The sequence below is a fragment of the Cimex lectularius genome, unplaced genomic scaffold, assembly GCF_000648675.2.
Source record: "Cimex lectularius strain Harlan isolate CLEC.00 unplaced genomic scaffold, Clec_2.1 scaffold173, whole genome shotgun sequence".
NCBI classification, from domain to species: Eukaryota; Metazoa; Arthropoda; class Insecta; order Hemiptera; family Cimicidae; genus Cimex; species Cimex lectularius.
The window spans coordinates 109353-131891 of NW_019392800.1; the positions used below are offsets into that span (position 1 = coordinate 109353).

At 35.5% G+C, this 22539-nt stretch overlaps 1 protein-coding gene across 1 annotated transcript in view; it reads left to right on the plus strand.

Annotated features, from left to right (window-relative positions):
* Positions 1 to 8831, plus strand: part of LOC106666680 (brain-specific homeobox protein homolog) — a 77239-nt gene extending 68408 nt beyond the window's left edge. Inside the window, exon 5 of the mRNA XM_014394037.2 lies at positions 6890 to 8831. Within this exon, the coding sequence (XP_014249523.1) occupies positions 6890 to 7020 (131 nt within the window). The 3' untranslated portion in view covers positions 7021 to 8831. The remainder of the gene's footprint in view (positions 1 to 6889) is intronic.
* Positions 8832 to 22539: the final 13708 nt, after the last annotated feature.

Here is a 22539-nt window from a genome sequence, read left to right on the forward strand (position 1 = left end):
TCTTTCTGAGACAATTAGGTAATGTACTTGAATGTGATAGGTGCCTGGTAACTTGGCCTCAAGTCTTGTATATTCAGGGACCGCCTCCCAAGTTTCCCATCTCATTAATCTCAAAGGAGAACTTCCCCGTTTATATAAAAGGCACTCTTGTAATTGAGTCAATGTTTAATCATGTTAAGCCTTGTCTCAAGCATTGTGTGCTCAGTCTTTAACGCTCTACTAGGAGTCATTAAGGCCGTATCATTTTTACTAATTGAACCACTCAAATGGTAATTTTGCAAGGCCCTGACCCAAGACGGCTCCATTTATAGTCAATCAACTTAGTGTCAAAGCGTAATTAAATTTTCAGCTTCCCTTATAAATGCATTTCCATAAATATTGTTTGCTTCTCTTTCAAACCACAGCCCATCTGCTTCTTATTGTAAATATCCCATTCTCTTTCCGGACATACAGCCCTTTTGTCGCGGATATTGACAAGAGTTAAATTGTTAAATCTGACATTCTAGTTAAAACCATCTGTATGGTAAATTCGTAGGAAGCCTGAAGGATTTTCTTCATTTATCTATTTTTTTTTTAATAATATTTAAATATTTCGTCTGTTGTACTCAACAGTACTCTACAACTTACACTGTAGGTTGTTAAACAATATTCTGCAGAAATTTGAAAGGAATTTTCTTTATTAACGAAACGTTTTCGACGTCATAACATGAGTCTTCTTCAGTGAAAATTACATTTTTATATCCTATAAAATATTTTGGTTTATATCGTTTTCTTGTATTGAAATAGTGTTTCTACATGTAAAACTTATAAGCAATAACCAAAAGTTCATAATAGATCAATACAAAAATCCAAATACACCAATAGAATATCAAATTTTTATTCATCACGTCCAATAAAACAAAAAATTAATTTAGTATATAATTTCGTAAGCAAAATTTTGAAAATTAGTGATATTAGATTTCATAACGTTATAAACATAATATAAACAATTCAATGAAAACTTTTACAGTAAATAATTACCCCAAAAACTGCTAAAACAATAATAGCAAAACAAAAATTAAATGATTATAGTAACTTAATTAGAATTAGAATTACGAGACCTCCTAGGAGGCCTCTGGCTTGAGCGACTCCGAGGTTGGGCTCTGATCGGGCGCCATGGACTTCTTTGGTCATTTCGGCGCCCTTACGTTCCCTAAAACCAGTCAATCGCACATTCACTCATACAATAAATACATGCCAACTCCTATATACAAACCCAATCTCTGTCTAGAATCCGGGTCGGAGGGTACTCGATATTCCGCCCCTACCCGGCTTGGCGGAGCAGCGGTGGATCCATGAAATGGTATGTTGCACCGCCGCCCAGCATATTTCTATACTAACATAAACTTAACCTAAACTTTAACCTATGAAATAAATACCCCACTATATACAACCCATTATCCCAATATCTCTCAAAAACATAAAAACCTTTTCTTTAAACTCGCTGCCATGCTCGAGCATTCTCTTATAGTCCGGCGGTATTCCATTTTGGTCCCTATACGGGGCCAAGCTGCGACAACCCTCCATCACGTGCGACACAATGAGTCTGTTAGCTTGGCATGCTTGCCACCTAGATGTGATGGCACATGTACCCATGAGTCGCACGTGTGTGACCGATCCGCAGGCGGGTCAGGACAACGCTTTCCCTTCCAGATATCCCCTCCGGGCTCCACTGATTGACCATCGGCTTGACGGACATCAGCGCGTCAGTCGAGTCGGCCCAACGAATTTCACTTTTCTAATATCATATTTTTCTCTATTCTCTTAGCGTTGTCAGGCCGAATCGAGGTGGTCTCAACATCATCACTGTGAGGGAGGAGAGTACTCGCCTTCGCGGCCAGGTCCACTCTCTCGTTCTCCTCCAATGCCCTGGAATCCAGGCTAAAACCACCCTTTTCCCTGCGCGCACAATGTCATATTTTAATTGGATTTTGCCGACCAGTGGGTCCCGTGTATAGGGGGGTCTCTCAGGGCTCCACCGCGCTGAGGGAATCAGTACATATGAGAACAGTTTCGTCCCCCAGCATCGCGTTCCAGTATAGTAACTGAAAAAAAATAACAACATATGGTATTATCAACAAAAAAATTGTGCTGGTATGATATACAAGGTATAAGAGAAAAATATTAACATTCTTTAAAAAAAATAAAAAGCAATAGATATTAATTTAATGATAAATCAGTGTATGAAAAATAAAATATGGAATTGCCTACCACCTATACATAAAATTAAAGATAAAATGTATAATTCTAATGTTAAAGACATAGGTAGGACAAATAGTTCAATTGTTAAAAAATAGATTATACCAACATCATAAGAATAATAATGACACAGGTCTTTCACAACACATAAATAGTAATGAACATGACATACATTGTACGTGGACGACGGCGCGGCGGCCGAATAATCTCTCAATATTCGCTTGCTTTTCTCTAAGCGACAAGAGAAGAGTCGGCGTAATCGCGTCGCTACTATTCTTGTGTAGGGGAAGGTACAGAGAGTATACTCCTTAACATTTATTGTAACTCAATTCAGTCTCTTAACTGTACTCAAACCACAGAATCTTAATCTAAAAGTCAGCCACAACTCTAAATCTGGGATGAATCTATTAACAAAGGGACTTACCCCAAACGATGATCGCCACGATCAGCGTCCTCAACATATCCAGCGCCTTTCGGTTTTCTCGACCGTCGTCCTGATCCGATGAGTCGCAACGGCTGGTCTACGATGGCTTTGGCTGGCTAAGTCCCCTTGTCTCCGCAGACGGAGTGTGGCTGCTTCTCTTCCGGATCGACTCCTGGAGTCGACTGTTCACTGCTTGAGGTGAATCTTTGACTGACTGGTGTGAGCCCTTGAGCTTGACTCACTGGTTTGAGCCCTTGGTCTAGACTGACTTTTGATTTCCCAGTCATCCCTTTTATACCAGTTTCTCTACCGGAGTAAGGGTGGAAAGGAAAATCAAAAGTCGGGTGAACCGGCGAAGACGGGTGTCGCTCACAAGTCGCTACATATTTTTGACCGTGTGACAACCCTTCAGCACTAAATAACTAGACGATAATTATTTATTTGATCGGTTCTCCAACTTTTGCAACTTTATGTTCTCCAGGTTCGTGGGAAACATGACGTGGTTCCAGTCTGGGTCTGCGACATCCTTCGACGTTCTTATCTATCTGCCCAACGGTGTAATTATTTCAAAGTTATGTTTGCCAGATTTGAGGGTTCACGTCGTTCCGGTCTGGGTGATAGCCCCTTCAGATTTACAAGCTTTGTTCCCTATCATCGCTTACCCTAATTTTTTATTACTTTAACAAGTAAAACTTATCCCTATGAAGGGGACCGGCTTACATCACCCCCGCCACCAACAAGTGTTCCCTTACAGCGCAACACTTACTATATCTAATCACTACCTCCAACACAAATTCACTAAAATTCTACAGTTCACTAAACTAACTATTCCTGTCTCTGGTACTTAACTCCGTTGTGGCCCGGGGTTCTGTCTGCTCCCGTAGAAGTATTCCTTCTAGGCTTCCGGGCCTTCGTCTTTTTTTGTGGGTACAGCTGGTCCAGTACCGAATTCCTGCTGCGGCTCCAATTACGATTAGAGAGGCGATGGCGACACTGGCTCCGTCCCAAGTGGGTGTTCACTTCAAGAACCGTGCTTCTGCCATCTGGTCCAATAATTTTGCTAAAGCATCTAGCCGTATTTCTGTAGTACTCCATCGGCTGGAATCGACCTTCCCTTTTTTTCTAATTCAAGGGCTGACTCTTCTACGTCGTACCTGCTAAATACTCTGTTCCACTCTGGTATTCGACAGAGAGGAAGGACGGTAATTCTCCGCTTTAATGCCATTTCCGTGTTTCCTTCCGACATCGGTAGGAAGTAGTAGTCTGGGGTTCGCATCGCACACTCCGGGGCCACTTTTAGTTCCCCTGCACCCTGCAGGGTTATTTCGGTCACTCCCTTCTTTCGACACTGCATCGTAAGCACCGTGGGTTCCGGCAGACTATAGATCCATGTGCTGTGTTCTGTATCCCAAATCCAAGCCGGGTTGTACTGTGGGTTCAGCACCTTCCACTTGCATTTTTCCTCCACTCCGCCATCTTCTTACAAGAATAGGGCACTGAAACAGGCCGGCTGACGACGACGAATTACTGGAAATTCTGCTGGACATACCCATATTTGCCGGTACATGTAAGTACACCATTTCTCCCATTGCCAGCGTCCGTGGTTTCCTGTGTTTGTTGCAATGTGCCGTTCTTTGCCTCCAGGTCCGCTCCATTCCCGAGCCTCTTTATAGGCCTCTCTTAGTCTTCAGATTTACAACCTTTGTTCCCTTTCATCGTTTACCCTAATTTTTTCTTACTTTAACAACTAACACTTATTCCAAGACGGGGACCGGCTTACAACATTTTAAAAATGTATTTTAAAAGAAAAAAAATGAGACCAGATTAAATTGGTTAGAAAAAGTATACGTAAATATCTATAATAATAATGTAAATTTGCAAAACGATAAAGGAAAAAATTGTGTACAATATTATAGATAGATGTAAAAAAAAGAAAATGTAAAAATATAATGAAAAAGTAATGAGGTCATAATTGATAAGATTGATGCTTTAGAGATAAGTGAATAAAAGGTTACACATTGTTGGGAAGTCCACTAGTACAGTTAATTTTACTAGTGTAATATAATACTTAATAATTTTAATAATAGAAACAATGTAAACAAAAAGATTTTTATAGAATATACAAAGATGATCAAGTATGATAATGAAAATTGATATTATTAACAACCCAATAAGATTTCGACCGTTCGTAAACAAAAAATTCTTAAATTTCTTCTCAGGCCTAGGTGAATCATTCCCAAGATATTCGACCTCACAATGATTGGTAACAAATTATTTTAGCTTGCTTCTTCTTCTTAGAGTATAACAATGCGTATATTACTTATTTTTTTACAACTATTGCGAATATTTTATTGAATAATTACGACTCAGAAATTTGTTTTTATGCCATGTACCATTTGTAAGTTATATATTCTGTCCTACACAAGGCAAAATGCAATCAACGTCGACCCCATATAGGCCGGGTCGCCAAGGGTCGTACAGACAATTAGGTGGTTTGTTATTTTTATTATTTTTACCCTCCATAACATCACCTTTATACAGTTGGCACCCAAATTTTCCCTTTCTTTTCCACCTCCTGGCTTGCACGCAGCAATTGTAAAAATTCAAATTTAAACTCAATTAGCTCCGTTGAAAATTGGCTTATCAAGAACGTAGAAAAGCGTTTCATCCTCCAACCCTTACCTCCTATCTTTCAGTTTAAGATTTAAAAAAATCACCTTATTTCCTTCTATCCCATTGACAAGAACATTGGAATCGCCCTTGATCAGACGTTATCCTGCAAGCCCCATATATCCCAAATTTGCCGATGCTAGGACATCATCTTCTATCCCGCAGTCGGAACACAAACGATTTTCTTTCATGTGAAACCTGCAGAGGTAGGAATTAAAAATTTCCAAGTTCCATCATTATTTCAGAGATCTGGTTGAATCCATGTCCCTCATATTGGAAAACCTCATTGTTTCGTAGACGCCGGCGGGAGAAAGTATTGGATATCTACCCTCCAAGTCCGGCGCTACCAGGGATAGTTGCCGGCTGTTGCGTAAAGGATTTGATGGATAAAAAATAGCTTAATAATTCGTTTGATAATTAAATTTATTAATTCACAATTTATGTTATAAATACGGAAACTAGAATCTGGCCAGAAAACAAACAAAGTTAACTAGAAGAAATATAGCTATATATATATATATATATATAGAGAGAGAGAGAGAGAGAGATAAGTTCATATACAGAATGACAATGTTGAGAAGAAAATGACTAAGGACGTTCGTACGCCTTGTTGTCAGCTCACGACAGGGAAGATCAAACGAGAAGTTGGTGCTTATCTGGGAGCTTGAGATTGGGGGTGGAGCCACTCGCCGGACGAGGTCAAAGGTGCGTTCGTTCGTACCCGTCGGAAACCACAGAGCGACTGACTGAAGAAAGCTGATGTACGTTCGTGCGTACAGGTCGAGAACCCGGCAGTGACTGGCTGAAAATAGCTGATGTACGTTCGTGTGTACAGGATGAAACCCAGGGAGCGACTGGCTGAAGTCAGCTGTTGTACGTTCGTACGTACAGGTCGAAAACCAGGCAGTGACTCACTGAAGACAAGGGATGTACGTTTGTGCGTACAGGTCGAGAACCAGGGACTGACTCGCTGAAGATAGCTGATGTACGTTCGTGCGTACAGGTTGAAAGCCAGGCAGTGACTCACTCTTTTTACGACGTCTTGCTGGAAATTGAGCTGTTTCTCCCTCCTGCGTCTTGATCCTTACAAATTTTCCTTTTTCACAATTTTTCAAGATGATAAATTTAAGATAACAAATGTCGTTAAATAAAAAATGTTTACATTGGCGTAAACAGTTGGGTTAAGTTAAAAAACATTAATTCACTACTTTCGTGGTCTGCTTGACCAATTAATACAACACAATTAATTAAGGTTTTTAGTTGAGATGAAAAAAAGTTAATGGCACGAGAGGGATTCAACCCACTACCTTCGGCTAGATACGCCGCTGCTCTACCACTTCATGTCACGATAGCTCAGGTGGTAGAGCAGCGGCGTATCTAGCCGAAGGTCATGGGTTCGAATCCCTCTCGTGCCATTAACTTTTTTTCATCTCAACTAAAAACCTTAATTAATTGTCTTAAAAAACATTTATCTGTATTATTCTTATCCTCAGCTAATTTTTCACTGGACTATATACACCACAGATATTTTTACAGATTTTCTTTTTTCTATTTCAGATAGAGAAAGGCCGATGGATTATTCGAGAGGAGGCGGAATGCCTCTGACTTGCAATTCATCTGATGATTCGGATCAAGACATCGACATCGTCGGCGACTCGGACAAAGGAAGGCCAAAACAGTGGGCATAACAGCACCTTGGCTGCCTTCGGAAGTGATTATAACCAATAATACAGTTTAAACATGTGATAAAAATTTAATTTTTTTATATATATACTTTAATTTATTTTTCCTTTTGTACAAAAAAAAGAAAGAACAAAAAATACAAATTACGAAAGTACAGTACGACATGGATAACAATCCGTCTGTCGACTTCCAATTTATTATGTTTGCAGAACAGAATTTAACTTTTTTTTTGTTCGAAAGCGTTGGTGTTCTACCTCTGAACAGAGACCGGAAAATGTTGTTTTTTTCGTTTCTTTTCAAATTGTTGTCTTTGTAGTTTAAGCTAAGTAGTAAGAGTTGAATATAATAAATTAAAAATGTCGGTTAAACCAGATATCAAATTGGCATCGATAATTAAATGATAATGTGAAGTTGCAGGCTATTGGAAAGGTAAAATCTACCGGAAAATAATTTATAAGAGAAAAGCGACACTCAATCTCCGAACCAATAAAAAAATGTAAGTTGTCATGATAGGGTTAAACAATTCTGATCTCAGTTTATTTTTAACAATTTCACTTTACTGGACAATAATTAACTTTAATCTCCTGACAAGAGTGAAATTCTTTTTTATTATTATTTTACAGACACTTAATCTTTTGTAAGATTTTTTGTTGAGGTCTGCGAGACGATGAACCAGTTTTGTCGACTCTGATCAGCCTGGCCTGACAAGTCTCGATGAACTGATGCCATCCAGATAGGAACAAGAGAATAAACAGAGATTTTAATTTTTTTATAGAGTTGTCCGAGTCGAAAGATATTTTAGTAATTACGAAAAGGTTATCTCTCGCATATTTTACATAATTTTCAACAAGTTAATCAATATCATGCCATCGAGTAGATTGATTTGCACAATTACGAAACTGGGACATTCATTGCCTTTATCAATCACGGACAATAAATAATTTTCTTTCTATAAAAAAAAACGCTTTACCAGAAATTGTACTTTTTGGAAAGGTTGTGACAATTTGGTCAAAGGAGGACATGAAATCCATAAAAGCACAGTTGACAGGCGCGAATGAAGCCCCACCCCACTGTAAAACCCCATTCCCACCATTTTCCACTTCAATCCCACTTAAAGGATTTCACCACCTTGGTTACTTAATTATTTGTTTTGCCTCACTGGACGAATAATCCACAGACCGATGGAATTGTGAAGAAAAAATATATTGATGCCTTTTTAAACACCCGGTCTTGGGGACAAATGTTATTTACAAACTGACCCTAATTAACCTAATCTGACCTAACCTAATACCACTACCAAATATTTACAAAACAAATGGTCTGATTTTTTTCTTTTAATAACAAAAACTTACTCTGAAATGAGAATTTTTATCAATAAATCTGGCAGAAATTCGGGTTAGTGTAAATATTAACAAAAATATGATAAATATCTATAAATAAATTAATTTAAAAAAGTATGCGGAATACGCTTTATTGACGATGCACGGCGCCCTTTAAAAAAAAGTCAAAAAGCGACACTTCTAAAAAAAATATTATATTATCCAATCGTTCAGAGAGTAATAAACTTCAATGACATCACGACCCCTAATCAACAATACAGCCTGAAATGGAAGTGTAAGAAACCTTCACATAAATGTTTTGTACTTTTGTAAATTGGAAAAATATTTAAAAACGACTAACTTAAATTAGATATAGAAAAAAAAGGCTGTCACAGACAGTGTCGACTTTTCGTTGTAAACCAATAATTGTGATGTAAATAATGTAGATAAACCGTATTTAAGGTTGTAGTTAGAACAATATCATTGGCGAATTTAATGTATCTGATGAGCAAATGTAGCCATAATTTACATTAAATGTACAGTTGTATATAGTATTATTTTTATTAGTTTTAAGATATCTGTACATGGCAATAAAGTGTTATTAAATAGTACTAAAAAACAATGCGCACAATCCCTTATTCACATTTCAGGTTAGTATTAATAATATCGGGGCGTCGGTGGCCGCAACGGTTTAGGCGTTGACATGGCGCTCGTCACTTAAGGTAAAGGTCCCGGGTTCGAATCCAGCGGCCCTGCATTCGAACCCGACATACAAATGTTTTGTTTTTTCAAAACCACCGGCACCCTGAGGGTTTATAGAGGTAAAAAAATTTTAAAAAATCCTGAGCAGGACGCAGGTGTTTTGGTAGTTTACAAAGTCATTTCAACCCAAACGCTCCTTCTTTCTCCTAAGTACACTCATACTTGGATAGTGTGTATTTAGGTATTATTGTTGAGTAGAACTTTATTGTTTACTTACTACTCACTAAAGTAGCATATGGAGTACTCGTATTCCTCTGTCACCCTCTTTATAAACTAGGCTGCAATATAAGACATCGACGTTCTTGTACTGCTCACACATTCACGCTTATAAATTGTCATGAAACAGTTAACAAAAAACATTTATCGCCAAACTTGTTGTATATGAAATAATAATATAACGTGCAATAAGAACATTTATATTTAGCCGAGCCCAAGGAGTTAAGTCAAGGAATGGCATATTTCAATTAAGTGGACACGTTAAGCAACTGTCATAATAATAATAATAATAATAATAATCTTTATTCACGGCTTTAGCCATTTTACATCACGTACAAATACATAACATGCGATACATCGTTTATGTTGGAGCAACACTCAAAGCGGATGTAATTTTATTTTTAAAGTTTTGTAATCTATTACAGAATAGATCAACTGAATAGATCATTGAGCCTACATGCTCTGATAATAGGTGCTTAGAATAAACAGTATTACAGAAAGGGATAGAAAATAAATTTTTATGTCCAGTTAATTTCAAAAGAACATTTAAACAAACTCGTAGCAGAAGCTCGGGGCTTTCTATAATAAAATTTAACGATTTATATAAAAATATAACATCATAAATATCTCTTCTTATTTTAAGGGGAGTAATTAAAATGGTAAAAAGGAGGGAAAACTCAAAAGGTGATGTTGAGATAGGAAGTTGGTGTCCGAGTGGATCGAGGTCACGATAGCTCAAGCGGTAGAGCAGCAGCGTATGAAGCCGAAGATCGTGGGTTCGAATCCCGCTCGTGCCATTGACTTTTTTATCTCAACTAAAAACCTTAATTAATTGTAATAAATTAATTGGTCAAGCGGACCACGAAATTAGTGAATTTAATGAATTTTTCAAGTTTATTGATGTATTTGAGATAACTTGGAGACCAAACTGGAGAGTTGAACTCAAGAATAGAGCGAATAATTGAAAAGTGTAGAGTTTTTATACAATTTATATTGTTGAAATCCTTGGAGTTTCTTTTTATGAATCCTAGCAGTTTTACGGCTTTATTTACAATAGCATCTATATGATCAGTAAAAGATAGAGTTGTGTCAAAGATGACTCCTACATCTTTTATTGATTTTTGCTCATTTAAATTTATATCACAAATATTAAAACTAAATACAATTGGGTTAGAAATTCTATAAAACCGTATAATTTGGCATTTGTTAATGTTCAAGTACAAGTTATTTTTATCACACCGATTAATTAGGTTGTCCACTACAAATTGAACACTAACACAATCTTCTAATCACTTAATTACTCTATATATCTTTAACTCATCTGCGAACAGCTTAAATTTACACATTGAAAAACACTCAACAATGTCGTTGATGAAAATGTTGAAGAGAAGAGGTAAAAGATGGCCACCCTGAGGTACCCCAGAGGTTACACTAATGGCCCTTAACTGAATAGATACCACCTGTATTCTGCCAGATAAATAGTCAATCAACCAATGTAAGAAATTGCCACCTATACCCAGCACTTCTAGTTTATAAAAAAGTAGACCATGGTCTACCTTATCAAAGGCCTTCGCAAAATCAGTGTAGATTGCATCTACCTGGTTTTTATTTTGAAAGGCATCGAGTATATCCTGTTGAAACGATGAGAGATTTGTTAGAGTTGATTAATTCTTGACAAAACCATATTGGTCCTCATCAGTAATATCTTTAAACAATGGATTTATTTTTGTATAAATTAGTTTATCTAACATCTTAGGGATAATTGACAATTTGTTTATAGGTCTATAATTAATTATGTCGTTCCTGCTGCCATTTTTAAATAATGGCACAATAAAATTGGTTTTCCAATGAGGAAAGAGTTCTGTATTCAAGGAAGCATTGAACAAATTATGAATCGGTTTTATCATACCAAAGTGTCCATGTGTCGACCGTGTATTGCCAATTCTGAATCGCATTATGATGATCCATAGACTCTCAAGGTGCTTCCTATCGACCGCATCTATGACGATCAATTCCACTGACGCTGCCATTTTTCTTTGCCATATTAATTATTCCTTTAGCATCAAAGGATCGTGATATGTCTGGTCCCTCCAGCCATGTCCAGGAACCCAGACTACTTACTACCGCTTCTTTTAAAACGTTCTTTCGTACAAACATAACGTGAGGTTCCACCGAGTATCTGTTCTTTAGAAAGATTCAAAAGGGAATTCAGAACAAACTAGCAATTGAGGGAAAATTATAAACGAAGAGTAAATTAAATACATTGAAGGGCTTTAATAAGCACAATTTCTTTCAAGATAAGTGACTTTCACGTTTCATTTATAGCAATGTTAGCAGTAGAGGTTTTCTGCTCAAGGTGTTTGGAACAAGAAAGCCGTCGACAATACAATATACATCACACTCACCTTTAAATAACCAATGATTATTCAAACCCAATTTACCCTTCTCCTAAACATCTTTGATTTCTGGAGTTTACTGTTAACTTTTAGCAGACTCAAATCTTATTGGTGATCAACACAGTTCGATATATACCAATGACATTATCCAGAACAGAAGGCAGATGGTCTCCAATGAGGGTAAATAGAAAAGGGCTCAATATGCAACCTTGTCTGTAAACCACTTTGTACTTTAAAATACACCTTCACGCCCTCCCGGCGAAAAACCCATGTTACATGACTCGTAAAAGTCCTCTGCGGACAACGCTGCTTTTATATAAAAAAGAAGCGGTCGTAGGTTCGATTCCCACCGACACCCCTTCCCCCCAAATTGTACATGATGAAACAATTTTAAAAAATGCTATATACTTCTACTAAAGTATACCTTTTGTTTAGATTTAAGATGGTTGTCAATGGTGTTAAACAGAAGAAATATCACATGTTGAAATTTTCTAAAACCCATTTAACAATAAGTCCTTTTCAGTGGCAAGGGTTTCCAACCTACTACTCAATGAAAACTCAAAAAACCGGAAAAAAATTAGAATTCACTTCCAACAATAGTGATTTTTTTACGAGGGTATTTCAAGTACGAGGTAATACGAACCCTCGGGGTGCCGGTGTTTAAAAAATGCCCAAGACGGCAGGGGCCGCTGAATTCGAACCCAGGACTTTCACCTTACAGTGATGAGCGCCATGTCAACCGTTCCGGCCACCGACACCCCGAAAACAAGATTGACATATTTAACTTTATTTACAAAATGCGGGCCACAAAAATCAAATTGAACAGAACGGAATCAATTGGCAGGTAAATTTTGAGACAAATTCAAAAGTAAAAATTTATTAACATTAATGATTAATTAAATTCACTAATTTTGTGGTCCGCTTGACCAATTAATACTTTACAATTAATTAAGGTTTTTAGTTGAGATGAAAAAAAGTTAATGGCACGAGAGGGATTCGAACCCACGACCTTCGGCTAGATACGCCGCTGCTCTACCACCTGAGCTATCGTGGCCTCGATCCACTCGGACATCATGATGATTAATGAATTAATGGGAAAAGTGAGGTTATTTTACCCTCCACAATTTGGATATGTTGGGTTAATTTTTGCTAGCTGGAGACAGACGCGTTCACTGCGTCTACAGCTTCGGTATCGGTTTTGGTGATAGAAAATCAAAATTCGCTTAGGTAAGTTGTGGCAAATGGATGAAGAACACGTTTTCCTTTTTCAACGAGCAGTTGAAATTTTTTGTTTTCCGGACGGAGTCAAAAATGGGGTACTTATCGGACTGGAAAGTAGATTTCAAGGTGGAGTCTGAAGTAATGTCTATCAAACATTCGTATTCACAGGATAGACTGGATGGCTTTGTCGAAACTGAAAACTGTTTGACCACCCATTCATGGTCTTGCAGCATCGACTGTTGGGAGGTAGTGGTCAAGCTTCAAACTTCGAAGGTGTCCACATCATCGCAGCTCCGGTTTGTTTTCTTTTAAAAAATCATTTAATACAGAAAACCACCACCTCTTCCTTCTCAACAGATTCAACCCAAAACAGAATTTTTTTTTTTTTTTGAAGGCGCGAACTTTGTCATTAGCATCTAAAGTTATACTTTCCTCTTTCAAAGAAAGTCCATTCATTTTAATGGAAATATCTGATAATTATGACAGTATACATTGCCATTCCTCATCATAGAAAACGTTGTCCAATATGACATTGTGGTCCGTCAACAGAGTAAGACTAAATAACTTAATTCCTCTAAACGTGAAAGTACATTCCCACGAGATAGCACCTCACTTATGTATGGTGAAAAAGGGAAGGATGAAGGCTTCCCATATCGACAATGAATGGCATGAAAAGTCCATGTGACAATGAAAAGTCTTGACTTCAATGGCCGCGACTTATTATAATTAAAATTTGATCAGACTCATCCAAAACTTTCCTAAAAGAGACTAGCATTTGTTTCATAGCTAAAGCATGTCTGTGGAGAACACAATGACTGCTGCTGCAATCCTTCCTATATTTTATTTTAGTGATCACTCCGATCGTTCGGCCAGTCGCTGCTTTTGCACCATCTGTGCGCAGGTCAATGCAATTCGACCATGGACTTTTTTACTTGTTAAAACATTATTCAACAAACGGAATATTTCGGCACATGTTTAATTGGCAGGAAGTGAACTCCTCAAGAGAAGATCCTCCTCCAAACATCTCTACTATTCACAACGGTCAATAGCCAACCTTGCGACGCCAGTTGATTCCTCGATTTGGAGAGAAAATGAATTACGTTGGATGCAAGAAACCAGCAATTCTTTCACATAATTTGATAAATCAAGTATACTGCTTTTTCGTCAAGCATGTCATCGTTAACACACGATTTTATGAGGGTTTCATCGATGGTATGAGCTTTACCTGCCTCTGTCACTCGATAACTTATCAAGTAAGACGCTTTTAGTGAGATTGTATTAACAGTTTTTGCATGAATTTTAATGAAGGTTTGAGAAGCAGTCAGTTCAATGCGCTTCCTCATCGAAAACTCAGTCTGTACTCCCGGTGTTCTAAATGCATACCCTCAAAATGGCGATTCAATGTAATTAGAACCATTGAACTGTTTGGAAGGACTTTCGCGCAAATCAGACACTGAGCTTTACCCTCGTCAGCCTCTATAAATTCCAAATCTATGTAGTTGTCGTGGTACTTACGCTTTTTAGATATTCCACTTCCACTAGCTTAACCTGCACCTATTTCTGTGAGATCTGAAGGCTTCATTTAGCTTGTCGTCAGTAATGTTCTCATCGGAAGGTTGTCCTTCCGCCTCATTAATCTGATTCGGCGCTTTCCTAGCTGTGCAGGTGATGGAGATACTGCATGCTTCCTCAGAGATCCTGACTTCAGCCCACCTATCCATAATGGAGTAAATAGCTGGTCCATGAAAATGACACAAATAGGAGTACACTCACGAGAGATGTTTGAGATTCCCGGCCATGTAGGGATAGCCGGGAATGAAGAGCTGCTAAAAAAGAACCATCAGCGCCCGGACCATCCCGTCCTGACCACCCAGCAGATGTGGTAAGATTAATGAAAAATAATGTAATCCTGGGGCACAGACTTCTGCCAAATCACGGCAGATAAAGACTGGCATTGGTTCCTGGTTCACGGAGGCCGGATCGAGAAGGGAAAAGGCCGTACTTACCAGATTACGCATAGGTCATACTAGGCATAGACATGTGCACTTCCTGGCGGGATAGAGACCGCGCCGATGCCAATTATGTACCGAAAGATTAAGCGTTGAGCCTATTTTATAATGTAGAAAATTAGAAGCCTGCAGGCTGTATCACGGAGACCCTACTGACCTAAGCGTGGCCTTAATGGATATGGATCGCTGTTTCAATACCTCAGGGCTACAAAAGCTTTTAAATGTATATATTTGTGTGTTTTATGTGTTACGTGTTATGTGTTGGTGTGTATGTAAATGATTAGCGTGAAAGAGGGGTTATCCCAACCCCGAGGGATATCGAGTACTCTGGGGTGAGAGTGTATTGTCTAGTAAAAGTAATTTATTAGCGCGAATCGAAGGTTTAAACCCACCCCGAGGGATATCGAGTAATCTGGGGGAATGCAGAAGAGACTTATCTTGTTTTGGGAGATGAAAGGATATGGTTATCGGCGTCGTCGGAATATCCAGTACCACGACGCGGACGTGCGGTTCCGTCTAACTCGCTGGGGAGGCCGCGACGTTTTTTCGGCGGCGCTGTCTGCCGACTCTCACCGGTGCATTGCGGGAGATTATTACTGCTAATTTTTACTAAAATATATAAAACAATCTCATATGAAGCAGTGTGCAGACAAGAAAGGGCGTGAATAGTTTTTATTCTTTTAGGTAAAGGTTAAAGTGGTAGGGTTTATAACTGAATAATTTTGATCACTAAAGGAGAATAGTTTTTATTCTTTTATATCGATCCGACCAGCTTTTGGTGTAAAATAATCATTAATAAACCTCATAATCATATTTTTTTATGATTGAACATCTTTTAAAGGGGCCGCGGTAGCCGAGTGGTTAGCGAGAGAAACACTCGGCTCGTAGACCCCGCGGTCGTGGGTTCGATTCCCGCCGATGCCCCTGGCCTTTTTTTCACGATACCCTTCCCCCCCAAAATGAATACGCATAATAACATTGTCATTGACTAATATGCAAAGAATATAAAGCCATTAAAATATTTTTTTTAAAAAATAAATAAATAAAATAAAAGCATCTTTTAAAAACTAAGGATCAATAAAAATGTCCACAGCTGGGTAATTTTTCGGGTGTGACTCGATGCTTGTAAGAGGTAGGAATTAAACAGAGGGCGTTTTGGGACATGATTGGGTGGATGAAGAGGAGTGGACGGATTGAATTAAGCTTCAGGGAGATATAAAAAGGAAGGCATGATCGCCTCCACAATAGGATTATTAGATATATAATTGCTTGTGAGGTTAATAGTAGCAACCTGTGCCATAGCAATATGCCCCATTATTGGATTGGCCACCCACTTTTTTTTCTTATTACAAGACCCCTTATAAATTAATTAAGTTACTTTGATGTAGGTAGATCCATATGACGTCCCTCTTCCAAACAAGATAATTATACTGGATATAAATGTTTGTCTGTGAGGTTTTTTTTTACATCAAACGGAACTTTTATTAGTACGACAGGTCACACGAGGCATGTTAATAGTAACGGGGGTTCTTGGATATTATGTACAGACATTATTTTTCATATAAAGCTAGGTAAAAGTTTTTTCCGGGTTTTAAAAATTCTGATTTGAATAAGGAAAAGGGTTTATAGAAAAACTATTAATACGTAAAATAAATAATTCGACTATTCGCCCTCGCAGATAAAATGGGAAATTTTTAATATTCCACGGCTGGCAAAAAAACACAAACAACCCAGTAATGATGTTTGCGAATAAATATATAAGCCAATAAAAATATCCGGAAGTTCAGTAATACACCTTAAAGAATCTGTGATTTGGTCTGGCTATCCTCGCCGGGTTGATCAGCCAGTGTTTCATTTCGCCATCTTCAGTGAGCCAGGGGTATTTTTATAAAATTAAATCCAACCAGTGAAGATAGGTAGTCGGAAAAGATCAGTAACGACCAAATTACGATTAATCACCGTGCAGACTACAGGACAAAACCCATAAAAATTAGTTTAGTATGATCTTAGAATTTTATTCCATCCCAAACCATTGCGCAAATTTGTTTCTTGATTAAATCAATGGAACACAATTAGAAATTCTTTTTAAAAGGTCTAGATTTAACAAATAAATATAAAAACTAGAATGGTGCTTACCTGTTTTAAGGTTTTCTCAGAATGATAAGGAAGCACACACTGTTTGAATATCACATCAGAATTTAAAAAAGACCTAAACATAGCTGATAACCACATGGAAAATAAAAAATTCAAGACAGAAATAAAGCATATAATAAATAAAATGTACTTCACAGAAAAAATGATTTATCAAAAAAACGTATAAAACAAATAACGTAAAAAGTGATTAATATAATATATTGTAACAGTATTAAGTAAAAACACATTATAAATCATCTAGGCAAACTTAAATGTTTATTTTCAATTTTTTTTTTAATCTACCACATATAGCATGCCAAAAATAGGTTTCGTTGTAAAAAAATAAGACATTTAAAAAGAAATTGTTTATTACCCAATTCTAAAAAAAGAAAAAAATATTGAGTAAAGAACAACAAATATAAATAAATAAATAAAAATGTAAAATGTGACCTAAACATGGCTAATAACCATATGGAAAATAAAAAGTACAAGACATAAATGAAGCATATAATAAATAAAATGTACTTTGTGGTGGTCAGTTTCAGCTAGAGAATTGGTTTTTCTTTTTAAAACTTATAGAGAAAGACTGCCCACTAAAACTGCCTTCACATATGTGCCTAACTATGTAGGCTTGTTAAAATAATGGTTAATCAAAATCAAACTAAAAGAAAAGAGAATGTATAATAAAATAAAAATTATAACGAAATTAGAAATTATTTTTTAAAAAAAATAAAAAATGTACACTTTTGAGTAAAGAGAAAAAAAGTATTTATTTTCTAAAACAAAATCTTTTAAATTTCATGAAAAATTATAATTTCGGAATTACTGGCTTTGACACACACAAAAGATTAAAATGTATCTTCCAAAATAAAGGCACCTTGTGTAGGCTTGAATTTTCCAAGGTCCCAGTTTTGCCGTTCCAAGATGGCCACAAAAATCCCTTCTTGTTGGACAGTTGTACTTCTTATTAGTTGGACCTCTGATTGGCATATATCTCACAAACGCCTCATCACCTCGGCTGAGGAGTTTGTTTATCTTGCATCCCCTCTTTCTTCCATACCTTCGGCCCCACATCGCACCTCAGAAGATTGTTTCTTCAAAAGAAGATTCTCAAGGGCGAGACAACTCCCAATAAATGGACAACAACGCCATAGGAAAAATCCAATTTCAAAATTGGCGAAATCGTCGCAACTTCACAGAAAAATTATTTATCAAACAAACACGTATAAAATAAATAACGTAAAAAGTGATGAATATAATCTACTGTAATAATATTAAGTAAGAACACAAACAAATCATCTAGGCAAGCTTAAGTGTTCATTTTCAATAATTTTTTTTAATCTACCATGTATAGCATGCCAAAAATAGGCACAACAAATTGTAACAAATTTGTTATGGTAGATAAAAAAATATATTGAAAATAAACACTTAAGCTTGCCTAGATGATTTGTATGTGTTCTTACTTAATATTATCACAATAGATTATATTCATCACTTTTTATCATACATACATACATACATATACATGTATTGAGTAAAGAACAACAAAAAATAAATAAATACAAACGTAACAAACACCTTTTTATCCCCTTTTATGCCGAGTATTTCCACCCCTGGCACGAATCTCGTCCATAATCGTCTTTATATTCTTTGGAAAAGATTTCTGGTAAAATCCCGAGGAATTCTTTTTCCATTCGACAAGAACAGCGTTTCTAACTGTTTTAGGGTGTTAGGACCTGAGTTTCGCCGACGTGCTCGTCGCTTAAGTTGATCTCAAATGTGTTCGATTGGCTTCAAATCTTGACTTCGAGCTGGCCACACCAAGCGCGCAACGTGGATAAGTTTCAAAGTCCTGATGAAGGGGGTGTCTGCTTAAAAAGCTTGACGAAGACCTGGATCTTATTTGTTTTATTTTCAATTGGCCTTAACCCTGATTTTTTTAATACAAAGTTATAATATTAAAATCTGACATCAATTTATGTAATTGTTAAGGCTCACAAGGACTTTTAAATTGTTGAAGCTCGCATTCTTTTGTTTTGAAACATGTGATGGATTACTTAGTGAAAGTAAGAAGACAGAACTGGAACTGTGAAATGTGTTATTCAATTCTATTGTTTTAGGTCCATATTTATTTGAATGTTTCTTGTTTAATTCTTTCATTGTATTCAATTATGTGATTCATTAAATTCGATTGTTTCAGTAATCTTCTAAGAGTTTCAAACGGAATAATTGGCAGTAATGGCAGTACTGAAGAAATTAGATGTGCACATTATCAGGATAGATAATAAGTACGACTGGCTGCTCTATCTAGTGATAAAATTGTATGGTATGTGCTACCAGATGATTAAGGAGATTTAAGCTTACGTAAGGATTTTCTAGATTCAAACAATTGTAAATAGAATTAAATCTATTATTAAAATATGAGCCTATAAAATAATTACTATAACATTACAACCACAATTACAAGACAAGTATTTTGATGAGGATGCAAATTTTTGTTATAACAATCATTATTTAGAAGAATATGTAAAGGAAAGGACGATATGAGTTATTACATTATACGACTTCGAACGATAATTTTCTAATAAAATGTATTCAGGATTTGGAGACCAAAATCTCATCCCCTAATGTATTAAATTTGAGTTAAATAGAAACGAATTTTTAAAAAAAATGGCCAAAAAGAGGCTACAAACTGAGTGAAATTATTGGAGAGAGAATGTGTCAGGTAGTGGACAGTGTAGCAAAAATAGAAGGTTTAAAATTATTTCTAAAAGGAAGTGTACAATATTGATGCAGTTGTAATTTAAACAGGCTGTCAATATCAGATTCAGACAGTTGGAAAATATCATTTTCATTAACTTATGTAAAATGAAGCTGGTATTTTAGTTGTGCTGCTTTTAATTACAAATATTATAATTGCTTCTGTACTTAAAAAAAGAGCATTTATTGCTTGAAGCAGTTAAGATATACCAGAAGTATTGCATTTAGATTGAACAACTAATTTAAAATCAAGGTGCAAGGTAGAAAGAGATAAAATCAAAACTATAGAAAAGAAAAACTTAATACAAGAGTTAAAAACTTTAATGATTTATTTGTTTTATAACAAATGTAATAGATATAAATGATGAGGAAAAGAAAAATAAGCTGTAGAACAAAACAAAATCATTGAAGTGAATCATCACTTGAGAGAAAGCCCAATTAATTGGTGAGAAACTGGGTTATAAAAATCATTATCATTCAATGCAGATTTGTCTAATAAAACAATGCAAGCTATATATAAATTTAATTTAAATAAGTAAAAGAAGATGGTGAACTAAAAATGAGAAGAAACTAGATGGTGAAAGTACAATAAACAATCCTCCCGGAAAAATCTACTCCATGGTCACTCATTAAAATTAAACTAACTGTTGACAAGAATAAATTAGTTAAAGTTGTACATGATAATGGCTCTCCCTGTTCATTAATAAATGAGAAAATAATTAATTTATTAAAATGAAAATTACGAAATTAACCACGAAACTGCTTTAAAATCTATAAGTGGTGTGGATCTTTGTCAAAGCTGGGCTAATCTCCATTTAAAAATAGAAGGCAATCTAGATCTAATAGTGGCAAAGAATAATTTCAATTATGATTTGTTATTGGATTTAGATGCAGTTAAAAATTTCAAACTAATATAACGCAAAAACTAAAAAGTTTAAAAAAGTAAATGATAAGATGGTTAAGGTGAACTTGATATGTAAAATATATAAGACAGTACTGTAAAAGAAAATGTGAATGATTTATTTTTTTTTTAATAATAATAATAATGAAATTAAAAAATGATGAAATCAATAAGACGTTTATTTCTTAGAATAAATAAAAATTTTGATAGTGAGAATTTAAAACATCATTTAAATAAAGAGAAAAAGTTAAAAACAACAAAATTAATGCAATCATTGGGCTAACAATAATACTAGAAAGGCAAATATATTTCAAGAAAACGATATATGTGTTCATTTCCAGATCAAGGCGAGATAGATTCACAGATTTCACAATTGTTGGACAATGAAGAAGAATCAAATTCACATTTTTCCTCCTCAGTAACATTACCATTCAAGAAATTAGATAGAAGGAGAACACAATTATGAGTGGGTTTCAGAGAATTAAACAGAATAATACCTGAACCACATCCATTTTCCAGAATAGATCTATTTGTACACATTGGTAATTGAAGTTAGTTTACAGCATTAGACATCAATTCAGCTATTTGGTCTATTCCAATGAGAATCAAAGACCTTAAGAAAACTGCAGTTGTATTACAAAAAGAGCACTGCAATGGAAAGTATGTCTTATCCAAATAGTTTTAAAAACTCTCCACATATATTTCAAAGAATTTTAGCAAATATAATTCAAAAATATAAATTAGATAAAATTTGTGTCAATTATATAGGTGATAATTTGATCTCTTTAGAATCATTTGATGGAGATTTACAACAAATTAGATTATTTTTTGAAGCAGTTAAAAAAGAAGGATTTAAATTGAAATCAATGAAATATGTTTTGCTAAACGTTCTGTAAAGTATTTAAGGTCATGTGATAGAAAATGTGAAGTTTATCTAGTCAAAATAATCTTAGTTCAATTCAAAAATATAAACATCTAACAACAAGAAAGATATTAACACAAAGATTAATTTTTATCACAAATTTATTGACCACTGCACACAAAGGTTAGCACCATTACAAGTTTTATTGCAGAAAAATGTACAATTCCAATGGACAGAAGAATATGAAAAATGTTTTGAAGAAAATAAACAGTACACTGGTCATCACCAATTTTGCCTATTTAAGACAAAGATAAGGATACAGTAGTAGAAGTCATGTAGGCTTAGGTGAAGTTTCAAAAAGACTCAGGAAGATGGAATTCTGCACCCAGTAGGATATTTTTCGATTAATCTTCCTTTGATTTGATATTTTTTTAAATATCTTTGGTTGTTTTTTTAAAAACAATATGAAAATTACTTACAATTAAAATTTAAAATTATATAAGAATAAATATAAAAGTAATTATTATTCTTCTAATTTGGGATTTGTTCAATATAAATTAATTCTGCTCTTACATAGGTCTTATATAGAAAATTAAATACAATTGTAATTAACAATTATATAAAACTATTTTTTAAATATATTTTTTATTTATTGATTTTTAATGTAAAATTAAACATTTAAAAAAATGATTATTCGGAAATCGTGAGATGGGGTCTGGTGTGATGGAGGTATCAGAAAAACATTTTCTTTATCGTGCCAGCGTTTCGATCTTTATTGAGATCATCTTCAGGGCCTGGGATTTACAAACATTGTTTAAATTTAACAAACACATGTAGGATGTGGAAAAAAGTGAATTTATACGATGCAAAAAATATATTTTATATATTCAATTAAAGTATTTCTACTCACTCAAAGTGTTTGTTTTCTGCGTAATGAGTGGATTG